At 39.5% G+C, this 15,966-nt stretch overlaps 1 protein-coding gene across 13 annotated transcripts in view; it reads right to left on the bottom strand.

Annotated features, from left to right (window-relative positions):
- Apbb2 (amyloid beta precursor protein binding family B member 2) overlaps positions 1 to 15,966 on the bottom strand; it is a 277,295-nt gene that overhangs the window by 139,176 nt on the left and 122,153 nt on the right. For all 13 annotated transcript variants that reach the window (XM_048364644.1, XM_048364643.1, XM_048364650.1 and 10 more), the window contains 2 exons: positions 15,217 to 15,285; positions 5,270 to 6,079 (listed from right to left, as the gene is read on the bottom strand). In XM_048364644.1, coding sequence (XP_048220601.1) covers positions 5,270 to 6,079; positions 15,217 to 15,235 — 829 coding nt within the window. In that variant the 5' untranslated portion in view covers positions 15,236 to 15,285. The remainder of the gene's footprint in view (positions 1 to 5,269; positions 6,080 to 15,216; positions 15,286 to 15,966) is intronic.

The raw sequence follows: 15,966 nt of genomic DNA, 5'->3' as shown, positions 1-15,966 counted from the left end.
ATGTAATAACAGTAACTTTCCTTTTCCTGGGTTCTCAGGTGAATTACCACAATCAATCAGTTGAACAGAATTAAGTCTGATGTGGCTCCAGGCCACTCAAGACCATGGTACAATGAAAAATCTTTGGCTATTATGCCAGCATAGCTATTTAAGTGTAACAAACACCAAGAACAACCCAGTAGGCCCTAAAATTTCTGTATATCTTCTCTAACAACTCTGGTTATTCAGTCCTACCTATTATGAGGCCACATGGCCAGTTAAATTATAAAATACCATAATCAGACACTAATTAAGATAGATCATCAAATGCCTACTTAACACATCAGAGCAGTTGGGGATATGTAGATAAACTCCATTTTTGCTCAATTAGTCATGACTTATTTTCCAAGATCATCAAGGCCTGGACAACCTTACAAAAGTTAAGATGAACCAATGTAGAAGTTCAGAAAGTCTTAAGTAAATTTAGAGTTCAGGATTGGGGTCATGCTTAAGTTGTAGAGGGCTGTTCAACTCATAGACAGACTATATTAGACAGATAGACAGGCGGGCAGATGGCTTTAGACAGAGCTTCAAAAAGATGCATCTCTTGAAAGGTTTACCAAGCAAGCATAAAGCATCAAGCAATCAACAGAGAACATACATAGTCTGACTAATAGAGCCTGATAGTCACTATTTTTACCTGGGGCTACTAAGGGAAACATACCTCAGACCAAATCCCAACTAGGTTCAAAACTCTCATTTTCAAGTATGAAAACAATATACCCTTTGTTTCAGAATCAGGGTCAAGGCACTCTCAAACTTTCTTAAACTCCTATGAAAACTCAGTTGTTGCTGATCCTTTTCTTCTTTTTAATAGCCTTGTTTTCTCAAGGGACAGACTACACAGGGGGAAGGAATAGAGCAGTGACATACTGTACACATGATTGATTGGACAAACAAAGTTGCTGGAAAGCTGGAGGGGCCAATTCAGAAAGAAAGAAAGGGAAATAGAAATAGTCAGACTCTAGGTTAGGTGACGTTTTGATTTTATAAATAGCACTGCATCTCAGAAAGGATGCCCCTAAGGTATAAATGAGTCAATTCTATTTTTTCAGGCTCCCCCAAGTGCAGACTACAATACAAAGCTAATTGTGTCATGACTTAGTCATAAAACACATACCATTATGATGCACATTTACTTAACACAAAACAAATCAATAGGCAAATGTACTACCAAATGGCTCACTGGTATCTTAAAAGTTATACTCCTCTCCCCCTTTTTAAATAGCAGTATTCATGTAGTAAACATTAATTTTGCTATTCAATTTTTCACTTACACTAATTATGATAATTTCAGACAGTAACAATGTTTCACTTGAAAGACAAAAATCATAAGAAGCACTGATGCTGAAAAGCACTTCTTTGATATCTTTCACTAATTTCTATAGTGTTTGCCTAACCTGAAAGGCTGAAGTATGATTCTGAAGGAAAGAGGTTTCATCTCAGCAGGGGTCCATAACTGGCACTGAGGAAATTCCAAAGAACTCCCAAAAGGAGTAAGAGTTTTGTTTTGCAACATCCCAGCATGTGGAATTAAGTATGTACCAAAATTCCAAATGACCACTTTGTAGGAAAGCACAAGTTGAACTTTTAATATGCATTTGAAAAGTGTGATCTGAGTAACAGCTAATATTTTCTGAGTAAATCAAATATCTATACTTAGAGCCACCACCATGCTGTCATCTTTTCTCTAAAATTAAAAGTCTTCAAAATTGACTTTGAAAACTGAGCACATCTCAACATTTCAGAAGTCTAATCCAGGTTTTTAAATGTGCCAAGAGTAGCACAGAGATGCCAGCCCAGGGAGCACAGATTTGTGGTGAGCAGCCGAGTAGAGTGGCTCTGGAATGCCTTTCCTGGGAGGGAATCAAAGGCTCACAGTAAAGCCACAAAGGTGCACAGAAGCCATGGTGAGTGGAGTGCCACACTCATTTTTGAGCTTCAACCAGGTCTTCTCCACAGCTCATACCTAGAGCACAGGGCTCTAGGTAGAAATCTTAGCTACATCATGGAGCTTGTGCCTACTGGCTAGGCATGTATGACAAAGAAGAACTGAAGTAGAAAAGTGGAGCCAGGTGTAATTATGACATGATTGTAATCCCAATTTGGGGAGGCTGAGGCAGAAGAATTGTGGGTTTGAGATCTGTACAGTTAGGAGCAAGTTGGAAGTCAGGAAGGAAGCAAGGGCTGATCTACAAAATATTTTATTTTATTTTTTGTTTTGCAGGACAGGATCTCTTGCATGCTAAGTAAGCTCCTACTACTAGCTACATCCCTAGCCCCCCATACAAAATGTGTTCTTAACTGGAAAATGAAAGCCTTTAAAAAAGTCTAACTAGAGAAATTTTTGCTTTAATTATAAAAAATTTAAACATGTAATAATAAATGTTCTGTACCCATAACCTAGTTTTAACAGCAGCCAAAGAATAAGTTTATTTTTAATCCATGACCCAATTACTTTAGAGAAAAATCCCTACACACACACTGTTACTTATATTAGTCTATATAATCATCTCTTGGAATTCACAAGGGGATTGGCTCCAAGACACCCCTAAATATCAAATCCAAGAGTATTCAGATTTCCCTAGTATGTATAAAGTAATAAGAGTAATGGACTCAAGACATTACTACATAGAATTATGATTCCAATGATCCTCAGGACCAGGCATTTATTTATGAGATACAATGGGCTCCTCTTACCCGTTCCTCCCTATTGCCCTATCTAGCTGTACAAGGCTCATGACATCTATCACCAAAAGTATCAGCACTTCAAAGGACACTTGAAAGCATTTGCTTTTTTTAAAACAAGTTAATGTCTTGACTGTCCCATTCTCTTTATCTTCATTCCTTGTAACTTACCTGCATTCTAAGTCAGAAAAAATAACATTTTCCTTGGTGTTTTATCTGTTCACCTTACCATCTGTCTCCCATTAAACAACCTGGACGCACACAGAACAGTTAGTGGGTTACCTCTATGAGTGCTGTTTACATTTAATTCTTACACAACAAAGTACTCCAGATCTTTCCCTGTGTGTGTGTGTGTGTGAGAGAGAGAGAGTGTATGTGAGAGAAAGTGTGTGAATGTGTGTGTGTGAGAGAGAGAGAGAGCACTGAGTCTTGAACTCAGAGAGAGAGAGAGAGAGAGAGAGAGAGAGAGAGAGAGAGAGAGAGAGAGAGAGAGAGAGAGAGAGAACACTGAGTCTTGAACTCAGGGCCCGAAAGTCTTGCTTATATTTTTCACTCAAGGCTGGTACTCTACCACTTGAACCACACCTCTACTTCTACTTTGACTTTTCTTCCCAGGCTGGCTTTGAATACAGTGATCCTCAGATCTAAACTTCCTGAATAGCTAGGATTATGCACAGATCTTTCCATTTTCTGATTAGTCCAGTGGAGACCATAAGAAAAAGAAATGTGAAATAGCTGAATTTTAAGATCATTTTAATTTCTGTCACTATATAAAACCTCTGACAAAAATGTTGCAATAGGGCTGGGAATATGGCCTAGTGGTAAAGTGCTCACCTCGTATACATGAAGCCCTGGGTTTGATTCCTCAGCACCACATATATAGAAAAAGCCGGAAGTGGAGCTGTGGCTCAAGTGGCAGAATGCTAGCCTTGAGCAAAAAGAAGCCAGGGACAGTGCTCAGGCTCTGAGTTCAAGCCCCAGAACAGGCAAAAATAAAATAAAATAAATGTTGCAATAATGCCTGCATGGTGACACATGCCTATAACCCTAGAGGCGGAGGCAGGAAGATCATGAATTAGAGGCTAGCCTGGTCTAAACAGGGAATTCTATGTTAGCTTGAGTTAATCAGACCCCCTCCCCCAGTTAAAAAAAAAGTTGCAAATATGGGGGTGGGGAGTACTGAAAAACAATCTCAATCTGATTTGTTAACATCCTAACTTTCTAAGGTCATTTTATAAGACATATTGTTTTCTCCTTTCAATTATCACTTGGACAGGCTAAAATAGTACTCAGTGAAGGTCAAAGGAAAAGGTCTTTGAGGTTGGATATGTGGTTCAGTTGGGAACAAAAGTGTAGGCTACCAATCTTGAGTCCTGACCTCAGATTCCTTCTCCCCTCCCCCGCCCCACTGCCCCATCCCTGGGAAAAAAAAAAGAAAGAAAAGAAAAAGATCTTTGGGGCTGGGGATATAGCCTAGTGGCAAGAGTGCCTGCCTCGGATACACGAGGCCCTAGGTTCGATTCCCCAGCACCACATATACAGAAAACGGCCAGAAGCGGCGCTGTGGCTCAAGTGGCAGAGTGCTAGCCTTGAGCGGGAAGAAGCCAGGGACAGTGCTCAGGCCCTGAGTCGAAGGCCCAGGACTGGCCAAAAAAAAAAAAAAAAAAAAGAAAAAGATCTTTAAAGATGTTTTCACCTTTTTGGTTTTCACTAGCTTCAGTATAAATAAGCCCTTCTGAGAATTTAAGAATAGTTCTCTTATTCAAGTATATCTTGTCCTTGTCACCTATATTTCTTTTATTATTTTATTCAATAAAACCTGGTATTCATTTGGTACAGAAATAGTTCACATAAGCATTGGCAGAACCATTTCTATATGGATGATATTTCACTGTACTAATGTCAAGGATAATTTCCTAAAATAAGGAAAAACGTTTAGCTATCAGGTATGGTGACTCAAGCCTGTAATCCTTGCTACAAGTAGGGAGGCAGTGGACCTCCATTTAAGGCCAACTTTGTCAGACTTCATCTCAATGAATGACTGGGTGTGGTAACACACTCTTGTCATCCCAGCTATGGGGAAGCACAATGGCTGGAGACAGAGTGTTGTGTACCTATCATCTCCAGTGACACAGGGAAGCACAAGCAGGAGGATCAAAGTGCAGACTGGCCTGAGCATAAAAAATGAAATCCTATCTCAAAAATAACCAGTGTGAAAAAAAGGGCTGGAGGTGTGGCTCAAGTGGTAGAACATCTGTCCTGTAAGTTCAAGACCCTGAGATCAATCTTCAGTACTGCTCCCACCCCTTAAAACACACACACACACACACACACACACACACACACACACACACTTAGCAGAACAACTGATGCATGACTTAAAATCTAACCTAAGGTTTGGCTAAGCAGTCTAATGACAATGCCATACAATTTACCCCCATTATATTTCTGTTCATCTCTGCCTGGAAAGACATTTCTGGTCAGCTATAGATTGACTCGATCGACAGTAGAGAACAGGACAGGAAGTGCCACCTGAGAGTACCTGTTTCATCCGGGGAGCTGGGAGAGGCACTGTCTTGGGACAGAGTTGTCCAGCTGGACTCCTCATCACTTGGGGCCAGGTTCTGGATCCGGTGGAGTGCACAATCAGTTTTGGCCCCCGTTTTAGGGTGATCCTTCTTGGTCTCTGGGCTGGATGAGACTGTGGCTACCTGGCCATCTTCTGGGCTGGACTGGGGTTTGTTTGATTTCTGCAGCAGCAAGTCACCAGTCCCAGTGAGGGTGGAGGCATGGCCTGGCTGGCCTTTCTCCTCTCCCAGCCCATGGTGACTGCTCAGGCTCTGCTCCAGTTCTCTGGCTGAGGTCTCCAGGTCTGCATAGTAGTTGAGAAAGCTCTTTGTTCTCCTGGGCTGGGAGGGCAAAATCTCACAACCTGAGGGCTCAGGTGGGTGGGGCTCTTTCCCCTCCAACTTCTCAGAAGTTATGTTGATGACGGCAGCAGGGCTAATGTTTTTGTTGGGGTCCTGCTGCCCTTGTTCTGCAGCCTTCCGGAGCTGATTCTCCCCATTTTTCACGAGCTTGATGTTGGCTGAGCCACTTCCCAGCAGGGGCTGCGCCGCGGGATCCGTTAGGCCCATGGCTGCCTGGATGTTAGTCAGTGCATATTTTTTCCTGCATTTGGGGGGTGTGTTGTTCTTGGTGTCCGAGTGTTTGATTTCAGCATTCAACAGTTCATTGTGGGAGGAACGGAGATTAAGAGTGTTGGGTGGTGTGGCTGGGCTGTTTCGAGTGGCAACCTCTGTGGTTCCGCTGCTGGCCATAAACACTGCCAAGGTCTCACCCCCAGAGTCAGCTGCAGAAAAAGGAAGTTGGTGGTTAGACATCTCCCATGATTAAGTGACTTAGTGTAACAGGTGAGCAAAGGCTTCTACAGAGAGGATCCAAAGAATAAATGCTTCTCTTGTGTGGTACATTCCTATAGACCTGACCCAGTTTCCTATTTCCTTTTCATCTTTTTTTTTTCAGATATCAAACAGGAATAGATGAACTTAATGTCAATACCCAAAACATACTTTATACACAAAAGCTAGAACATCTGGTGGCCTAGATTTTACTTAAAATTTCTTTAAAAATCTCTAAATTCATATAAATGCATTTTCTTCTGGCTCTCTTCATGTTTTACAACCTTGAAAATCATCCCCTTTCCAAAAATGTATGCCACATTTTTATTCTGTAGTTCCTTCTGGGAACAATAGCAACAAAAACTGCTCAAAATTCCTCTGGGGCTTTAGCTTTCTTAATTAAGCTGCAAGGTTATTGTTCAATGATGTTCCATATAGCCAAGATTATTTTTCTCAACTATGCTTAGAATTGTGTTCTGAGTGCTTAGAAAACAAAACCTTTATTAGAGTTTGCTAATGTCATCGCAAGTATTTAGACCTGGACTTATTGTTTAGACTCAATAGAAACTTGAAAAAATGTCTTCACTTTTCAAAAAACAAAAAAACAAAACAAAAAAAAACCCCACATAAATGAATGTAGCACTGAGCCCTGACTACAGATGTGTTAGAGCTACCAGAGGAGGCTGACTATATTCTGCTGAATTAAAATACAGATTCAGCTGTTTGTGGTCACCAGGTGCTCTTACACGATTCCTAGGAAACTATCTGACAGTTGTATTTATCTCAAATATTGTTCACACCAGCAGTGATTTATTGCCTTTGTCTCTAGCTAGAAAGAGGTTTCTTGGGCTAGAGAGGGATAAAATTCATCTGCAAAAATGCCTAAGTTTTCAGATTTCTCTGTCTGTGAGCAATGGAGTTTCCTTATCTAATCCTCTGCCTTCCACAGAGACTTCTATGAACTGCACTTGGCAGCATAGGAAGCAAGCACCTCCCAACATTCTTGGAATTGCATTTGAACAACTAACTCTTCCACCGCCAGGCAAAGAAGAGATGTTCACAGAAGAGTGGGAACTCCCCCTTTTGGAAAGTATCTCTGCATCCTCACACCTCAGGTTGACAACCTTGGGGAAAAGCCACTGGGTCCTTCTAAAATTCTTGTTCTTTTAGGAAGCTAAGCAGCATCCATTCATCCTAGCAAATACCCACATCTATAACATGCCCATGTGGCCATAGAGAGTGAAGGGTTGTAACCCGAAGTCCAATAACTCATTGTTTAAGGCTTTTACTTAAGAGGATTCCTGCTGACATAGCACTCCTCCTATTCAGTTTATGGGCTTCATTTTGTTACATTGGATTTGGTGTGTTTCTTAATTTTTAAATAATTGAGAAATTTTAAATTGATTTTATATTATTTGGCTTCAACTACCACATTAGTGTAAGCACAGGGTTTAATTTATAATTAGACCTCACTCAAGAGCAGCATTTATTAGGAGCAATCCTACAGTATGACCACATAAAGCATTCCGTGAGACATATACCCAATGCAGATACACACACACACACACGCCTTTACATTAATGATTACTTGAGAGACATGGCAAGAATTACTACAAGATTATTTTACAGTGTTGGGTGCTGCTAGGTATTCTTTTTTTTTTTTTTTTTTGGCAGGGGGAAGGCAGTCCTGGGGCTTGTACTCAGGGCCTGAGCACTGTCCCTGGCTTCTTTTTGCTCAAGGCTAGCACTCTACCTCTTGAGCCACAGCGCCACTTCCGGCTTTTTCTGTTTATGTGGTGCTGAGGAATAGAATGCAGGGCGTTGTGCATGCTAGAAGAGCAATCTACCACTAAGCCACATTCTCAGCCCCATAAAAGTTGTTTTCTTTGTTTGTTTGTTGTGGAGCTTGAACTAAGGACTTGAGCCCTGCCCCTGAGCACTTTGTTGATAGTGCTCTACCACTTTGAGCCACAGCTCCACTGCCTGCTACTAGGTATTCTAACTGCCTTACTGGAAGTAATTTTTATTTACTCATAACTATAAATACTGTCAAAAAGAAAACCATCAAAATTTCTATGTGATTTCATTATTTTATTCTGAGTAGTTCTGACATGCTGGATGTGACATATAAACTGTTTTGGGTTTTTTTGGCCACATTCTCATAAGCCTGTTGAATCTCATTGCCATCTTGGGGACAATTAACCATTCTACTAACTAGAAGTCACGGTGGGGAGAGGTGGAGAGGAAAGGCTTAGATCAAGACCATTGGACACCAACTAGACATACAAACACAGCTCTATTGGTGGTGCTGTTTTTCACATTGGAAGTCTGAACATAATTGAATGTGTCTTACATAATGATATTTTCTGGAAGATAAGCTAATCCTATGACGTGTGTGTAAAGCTGCCTCCTAGAGTGTATATAACAGCTGAAAAAGTCAGGTGTGCTCAAAGGGTCATGAGGTAGCTCAATGTCAGCAGTCCTGGAAAACTTAAGGCTGAAGGGATGCAGTCCCAAAAGTACATGGTAATGCCTGAGGATTAAAGCCAGGCAGGACCCAGAGTTGAAGAGACAAAGGTTAAAAACCCATCTTAACTATTTACTAGTTGAGTCATCAACACTTGGCCTTTGTTTCTTTCTCTGAAAAATGGACCCAGTAACAACTCTTGCTTAATGTGAGGATTAAAATGAGATATGCCTTTAGAGAGCTTAGCATAGTATGTAATGACAAATCTGAGCTCTCCTCACTTCTAGGTACGCAGTGACAGAGCACAGGGCTTTCTTCCAAGGCCCTCAAGTAAAGCATCATCTACCTGGGAGTGAGTGATAAAAATGTTCTTATAACCAAGTCATGGTGTTTCTCTACAGGCAAACCATGGGTACCACAGCCTGTATGACTATGCCTCTAGTCCTGGAAAGTCCACTTCTTCCTTCTCTCTTCCATCTTCTTCTCCTTCCTTCCATTTTTTCTGCCTCCTACCTCACCTTCTCCCATCTTCTTTTGCTCTTCTCTCCCCCTTACCTCACCATCTGTTCTCTTTCTTGTCCTCTGGCCTCTCTAGCTGCTTTCTCTTCTTCCTGTTTCCCCATCTCTCTGTCTTCTCCCTCTCTTTACATAGGCAGGTTTCCCATTATTTTCAAAATGGGGCTTTAGAATCAGTCGCATAAGCTTCTGTTCTTGGAGGATTAAAGTGAAGAAATGTTGAGGTTGCATATACAAAATGTTCTTATAGCAGAGACAATGGGATGAAGCTAGACCTATGACAGTTTCATTATGAGAAACAAAAAACCCTAATGTTTTTCTTAGAGTGAGGAAGTCTGAATTTGTATTTAAATAAAGCCCTCTAATATTTTGGTATTTTGTTTGGAATGAAAAGGCTGAAGAAATAAGACCAAACTCTTTTAACTCTACCTCTACTATAAAACAGAGGTAATAGCTACACGTCTAGAAGCTCAGAACTAGAGATGACTGTCAAAATTTTAACTTAATGGGTAGCATATTGTAAGAGCTCAAAACATGGGATATACAGATCCTGCTTCCCTGGCATACTTTAGTCACAGAAATCGTTCAGGGAGGTGAGTGGAATATGAGAAGAGCAAGTGGTTTTGTTACCTAAGGCACAGAGTACCCAAAGGGAAGAAAGGAACAGACTGTCATATGAAGAAACTGATTATATCAAGTTAGGAGGCAGAGTTGGCACAGATGGGAGAGAAAGGGTAACAGGACATTCTGCAAGACTAGATCTCGAGGTAGCAGCATAAAAAGTGTGTGTGTGTGTGGGGATATATGGTCACTCTTCTCCAGCATATTCTTCAAGAAGTAGATGACTACAAGAGAATGCATTAAAGAACTATGTGCATTAGATGATCAGGTAAACAGTGGTAACCCCTCAACTAGCCATAAAGCCAATTGGCTCCACATCTCCATGTGCCTCCAGTTGGGGAGGAACAAATAAGCAGAATGCCAGTAACTATGTGATTGGTGTTCCATCTGAGGTGGTTCTCCTGGCCCCTTATGGTTGCGCCATCACCTATATATCACTCAGCAACACTGTTCTTCTTGCAACTCACGAAGAACCAACATCAAATCAAGCAGATCGATTCTTATTGCAGGCAGGCCCATGTCCAGATTTAAGACTGTGACAATAACAATGATCCCTGATGTCACACTGTTTGTTCTGCTTGCACAATGGAGAACCACCTATGGCCTGGCACATATTCCATTTCTTTATTTTAACAACTTCATAGTATTTCTTGGGGAACTTTCTCCCACATTCATTCAAAAAGTTTTTTTTCACTACCAGTGCCAGATTTGCTCATAGGTGCTGAAGACACAGTGGTGAACAAAACTAACGAAGTAAAAAATATCTGCTCTCACTAAGCTTCTGTTCTGGGTGTTGCAAGCACAGCCAGTCAGAATAGCAAATTCCTGTGATTTTGGTAGAAGTTCAGGAAGAAAAACATGTGACTTACACAGAGCCAGTCCCAAGTCTTCTGCTGCAATGATAAGAAGAGATATGCCCTCTTCTTTCTTTCTTGAACCAGAACATTTAAGCCTACAGCTTCAAGGGGTCACCATAAAGAGACTACTGGACATGCACAAATCAAAGAATAAGAAAGCAGAATCAAGAAAGCCAGAGCAAGAACATGAGCCAAGTCCTAACACCATTATTGAAATCCCTGAAATAAGCCAGGCCTCAACAGTAGAGTGCTGGACTTCTCGGGCCAATGAGGTTATTTATCCAAGTGCTTAAGTCACTTTGAGCTTTGTTTTCACTTTTGGCAACTATAAGAACCCTAGTGAATACAGTGAGGTATTTTTTTTTTGAAAGAACTCTAAACAAAATTAGCTAAGCAAGCACTGCTTCAATTTCACATCAAACCCTGCTGTCCTCAAACCTAGTTACCAGGGTAGAGTACAGCTGTAGGAACCTCTCCACCAGGCTGAAGGGAACACAGCTTTCTCCTTCTTTGCTCTTCATTGAGACCTCTCCCTTGTCCATAATGGCAGGAAGCTTGTCTCTCTTTAATTACTGACTACTCTCTTCTTGCCCATGACATGATGATAAAGTGTAAATGGATTCAGACACTGTCTGTCCCATTCTTGAATGGAAAGTCATATTTTCTTTATGCTCATCCTGCTATACTACCTTCTTCTTGCTGAGGAATTAACAGCAAAACTCCCACCCTGAGGAATGCTGCCTTTTGAACTAAACCTCAAAGTATGAAGGAAATGAAATAAACTTAAGAATTTTCTCTTCCTTTTAGGAAGGAGGAGTCAAATAAAACTGGTTTCCTGAAATTATTCATGTAAGTGAACTCTCAATGTGACAAAAATGATAAGAACTCTGTGAACAAAAGAAGCAAAAATTACGGGAAGGTAGCTGGGGCCATCGGGTTGGGGAGGTGGCCGGAGAGAAGCTTGAGAATTTCTACTGCTGTAGATTAACTTCACAGGATGCATTTACAGGGTCCAGATCTAGCTAAAGAGCATCCTTTCAACAGCAAGGACCTACTGACCTCAGTGTTCCCAAGCCAAGAGACTCAACTGCCTGCAGGCTCACTCTACTCAGTGTTCCAAGGGAAAACTGAGATTTAACAACACGTTAAATTTCTGCAGCAAGCACTTTAGTTTAAGAAACCTAGTCAGGTATTCAACACTGTGTACACATTTCATAACAAAATGCTGGATACAGTAAGCATATAAACTTTGGTCAATTATAAACTATGGGAAGAGTAGGGGAAAAGACTCTTTTGGGGGGAGGTGACTGTCAGGAAGGGATCAGTCTAGCAAAGAGGATGTAGGAGGTAGAATATGATCAAAATAAATTGCTGGAATTTGTGAAAATAAAACAGTGAAATCTGCTGAGACAGGGGAAGGTACGAAGACTGGGAGAGCCACAGAGGGGTGGGGAAAGACTGGAATACATTGTAAATGTGTAGAAATGTACATGTGTGGAAATGTAGCAGTGAAAAATCATCCTATATAACTAATGTAAACTAACTAACATAGGTAAATGAATGTTACTTAAAAATAAGTCCACTGGGAGATATTTATTACACAAACTCATAGCCTGAAGTGGGCAAAAGGTCTTATGAGAACATGGTATTCAGGAGAAAAGAAGAGATTCAGGGTAGGCCTCCCTGGGCAGGAATCCACAAGTGGATAAGGAGGAAAAAGGCACAAGAACAATTTGTGTATCTGAATAGGAATAAGACTTTTCGAGGTTGACGTGGTAGCACATGCTTCTAATCCCAGCTGACTGGAGGTGATGGCAAGAGTATTATAAGTTAGTAAGAGCCTATCTTGTAAACAAAACACACAAAAAAGGGTGGAGCTCAAGGCATAGGTCAAGCGGTGGAGTCCTTGCCTATTATGCATGAGTCCCTGGGTTCAATCTTCCGTACCTCATAAACACAAACATATATATGTCATACATACATACATACATACAAACATGCATACATACATATTAAAATGGGCAGGGAATATGTTCAAGTGGAATAGTGTTTATCTAATATGCTTAAGGCCCTGGGCTAAAACCTATGACAGAGCTGGGGATATGGCCTAGTGGCAAGAGTGCTTGCCTTGTATACATGAGGCCCTGGGTTCGATTCCCCAGCACCACATATACAGAAAATGGCCAGAAGAGACGCTGTGGCTCAAGCGGCAGAGTGCTAGCCTTGAGCAAAAAGAAGCCAGGGACAGTGCTCAGGCCCTGAGTCCAAGGCCCAGGACTGGCCAAAAAAAAAAAAAAAACAAAAAAAAACAAACCTATGACAGGTTAAAAGAATAACTTTGAAAGCATTCACCTTGGAAAATTCTTATTCCAAGGATATTTCTCTGTTCATTTCTAGGCTGATTTCAGTATTTAGAAATGTTTCAATGGTTTCTAAAGAGGAATTTATTTTCTACTAAGAAAGCTGTACCAAGTTGCTTTAACAACTCTAGACTTCTATGGCCAAATCTGATGAATAGTTAATGATCAAGCTTGGGGACAGTGGTTCATATGAAAAAAACAACATGAGTTATAATGGCCTGAGCAATGGGTAAGCTATGCTTCAAGTTGATTCCAAAAGGAAAATGATATTAAGCTGTAGTAGGCAGCAGACTCTTTGAAATAAGGTAATTCATGAGCGAAGAGCTACTTAAAAGGGACTTCTAACCTTGATCAATCAACACACATTCTCTAGACATATAGCAGGATATATTCTGGAAGGTCTGTATTTTAAAAGGCTACTGTAGTCAAGCTCCCAACAAATGGAAAATGAGATAGAAGGCAGCTTTATTCCTCTTATTAGTCCAGACCTTCCTTTACCAGCTGAGTTCTTAAGAAAAAAATGCCTGAAATAAATACTCTGTTGAAATATGAATATTAATTTCCTTGTAAAATGTTATTTGCTCTACTAATGCACAGTATCAGTGCTGTTATTTTAACAATCATGCTAGATAACCATTTCAGTGTCTTATATAGCTATCACAGAATCAAGCAACTGGACTACATATCAGCACAACAAAATACATTAACAGTAAGAAATTTCTAGAAGCTATTTGATCATTCTCCCATTTAGAGGAAAGTACATTACCTAATATATTATGTGCCAGCCTTGTGTTTTTATTATTTCAATACCGAGTCTACTTTGCACTGTAATATAAGAATTTACAGGATTCCTCAGAGGAATTATCCTCTATATTTAAATTTTATTTTTAAAAGGACACATATATTTGTCTTGAGTTTCTAAAATTAATGCACCTATTCAATATGTACTTAAACAGAAAAATCACCAAGTAATCATAGTACAATTATGAAGCCTCCAATAATCTGCTTTAATTGATTTTCATGTACGAATATGTTTCATATTGTCAGATGAACATACTTTTTTTCCACTGTTTTAATAAACAAGGCATTTCTTGCCACTGTGTATATAGCTATATTGAGCTTAGTGTTTGCTTTAGTTCTGTGTTGAAATAAAACTTACAAAGTGTATAAAAAGTGCTTGAACACATTTAAACTGATGTTTAATTTGAGAATTTAAGAATACCATGGCTATGTCCTCTTATTTAAAAACTTTGAACTTACCCAAACAAAGCCAGGAAGATAGAAACCAACTGAACAGATCCATCATAAGTAACAAAATGCAATTGACAATAAAAACTGAGAACTTGCTGAGCAACAGATGTCCTAAAGAATATGGAATCTGCTCACAGCTACCTGCTATAGGCAGTCTTATGTTTAACCTGAGATGTCACTGTACTTGCCTTTATCTTATTATACTACTACTGGGGTAAGAATTACATCCCACATCACACTATATGTAGATTAGCATAAATCACAAGACAAAGACAGGAATATGCAATAATATTAAGAAGTGAAATTCATCATCATTAGCTTCAAGAAGAATACTGAATTGGGGGAACTCTGTTCTAGATAAATCCCATAATATAAGATGTTGTTTACAAAGGCTCAACTTACTCCTTTGTTCATATTTCAATCGTACACAGATTATGAATGTACAATGGTAATAGTAAAATATGATAGGATTTTAATTTCCTGTTATACTTAACTATTTTTGCATGATGATGTAAGAAATCATGCAATTACTATACATATAATAATTACTGTATTGCAATTACTATACAAATAATAACTGACTCTTTTTCCTTATTTTAAACATTCATCTCTGGGCTGGGGATATGGCCTAGTGGCAAGAGTGCTTGCCTCATATACATGAAGCCCTGGGTTCAATTCCCCAGCACCACATATACAGAAAATGGCCAGAAGTGGCACTGTGGCTCAAGTGGCAGAGTGCTAGCCTTGAGCAAAAAAAAAAAAAAAAAAAAAAAAGCCAGGGACAGTGCTCAGGCCCTGAGTCCAAGCCCCAGGACTGGCCAAAAAGAAAAAAATGAAAATAAATAAATAAATAAATAAACATTCATCACTGTTACATTAGCATAACAATGAAAACAAAAACATTCTGTTTGTTGCAAATTATAGGTTTAACATTAAAATATTTTCTATTATATGTTTTGTAAAGTTTTAATATTTAACTGCTTCTGTGCATTGGAATATGTGAAAACGTATCAGACCTGGAAGTACTTCTGACATGGGTCACTGGGCGTCAGCAACGGTGCAGGCAATAGGTTATAATTTGCAATCTAAAAAAGAAAAAGAATCATTTGAGAAATTAAAACTCTAAGTAACAAAGTATAAATGGAAAAAAACAACTGAAAATTCTTCTAAAAGCTATTAAAAATCATAATCCTTAGCTAATTATGTACACATTTTTGCTTATTTATAGTTGGTCAATCACTTTTGACTGGAATTTGAAGTTCTACTGGACCACATTTGCCACAAAAATCTATTAAGATTTTTTTTCCATGCCAAACCTAGCTGTCTGTCTGTTTCTAATACTTTTTCTCACTAAATACATACAATTCAGAAGCCACTGAGGAAAAATCTAGTATATTTTGCCACATAAAAATTATAACCTTCTGTTCAGGAAAAAAAATGGGGCTATAAACATGGTTAAAGATTTTTAAAAAACCCATATTACCACTACATATGACATAAAAAGGCTATTATAAAAGAGCATTCTATGAAAAGAACACCTTGAAATCATTAAGTAAAATGTGAGCAGCATGTAGAAAACAGGCAAAGGGCAGGGACAAGTCCCAAGAGAAACACAAAAATAATGTAACTAGTCTCACTCAAAAGTAAGTAAAATGAAAACTGAGGCAATAATGATACACTACTCTTACTATATTAGACAGCCAAGACTGACAAGGCAAGGACACTGGAGACAGGAATTTTCAGATCTTGTTAGTGGGAGTTAAAAG

This window comes from Perognathus longimembris, chromosome 16 (genome assembly GCF_023159225.1).
Source record: "Perognathus longimembris pacificus isolate PPM17 chromosome 16, ASM2315922v1, whole genome shotgun sequence".
NCBI lineage: Eukaryota > Metazoa > Chordata > Mammalia > Rodentia > Heteromyidae > Perognathus > Perognathus longimembris.
This window is presented reverse-complemented; position numbering and strand designations above follow the sequence as displayed.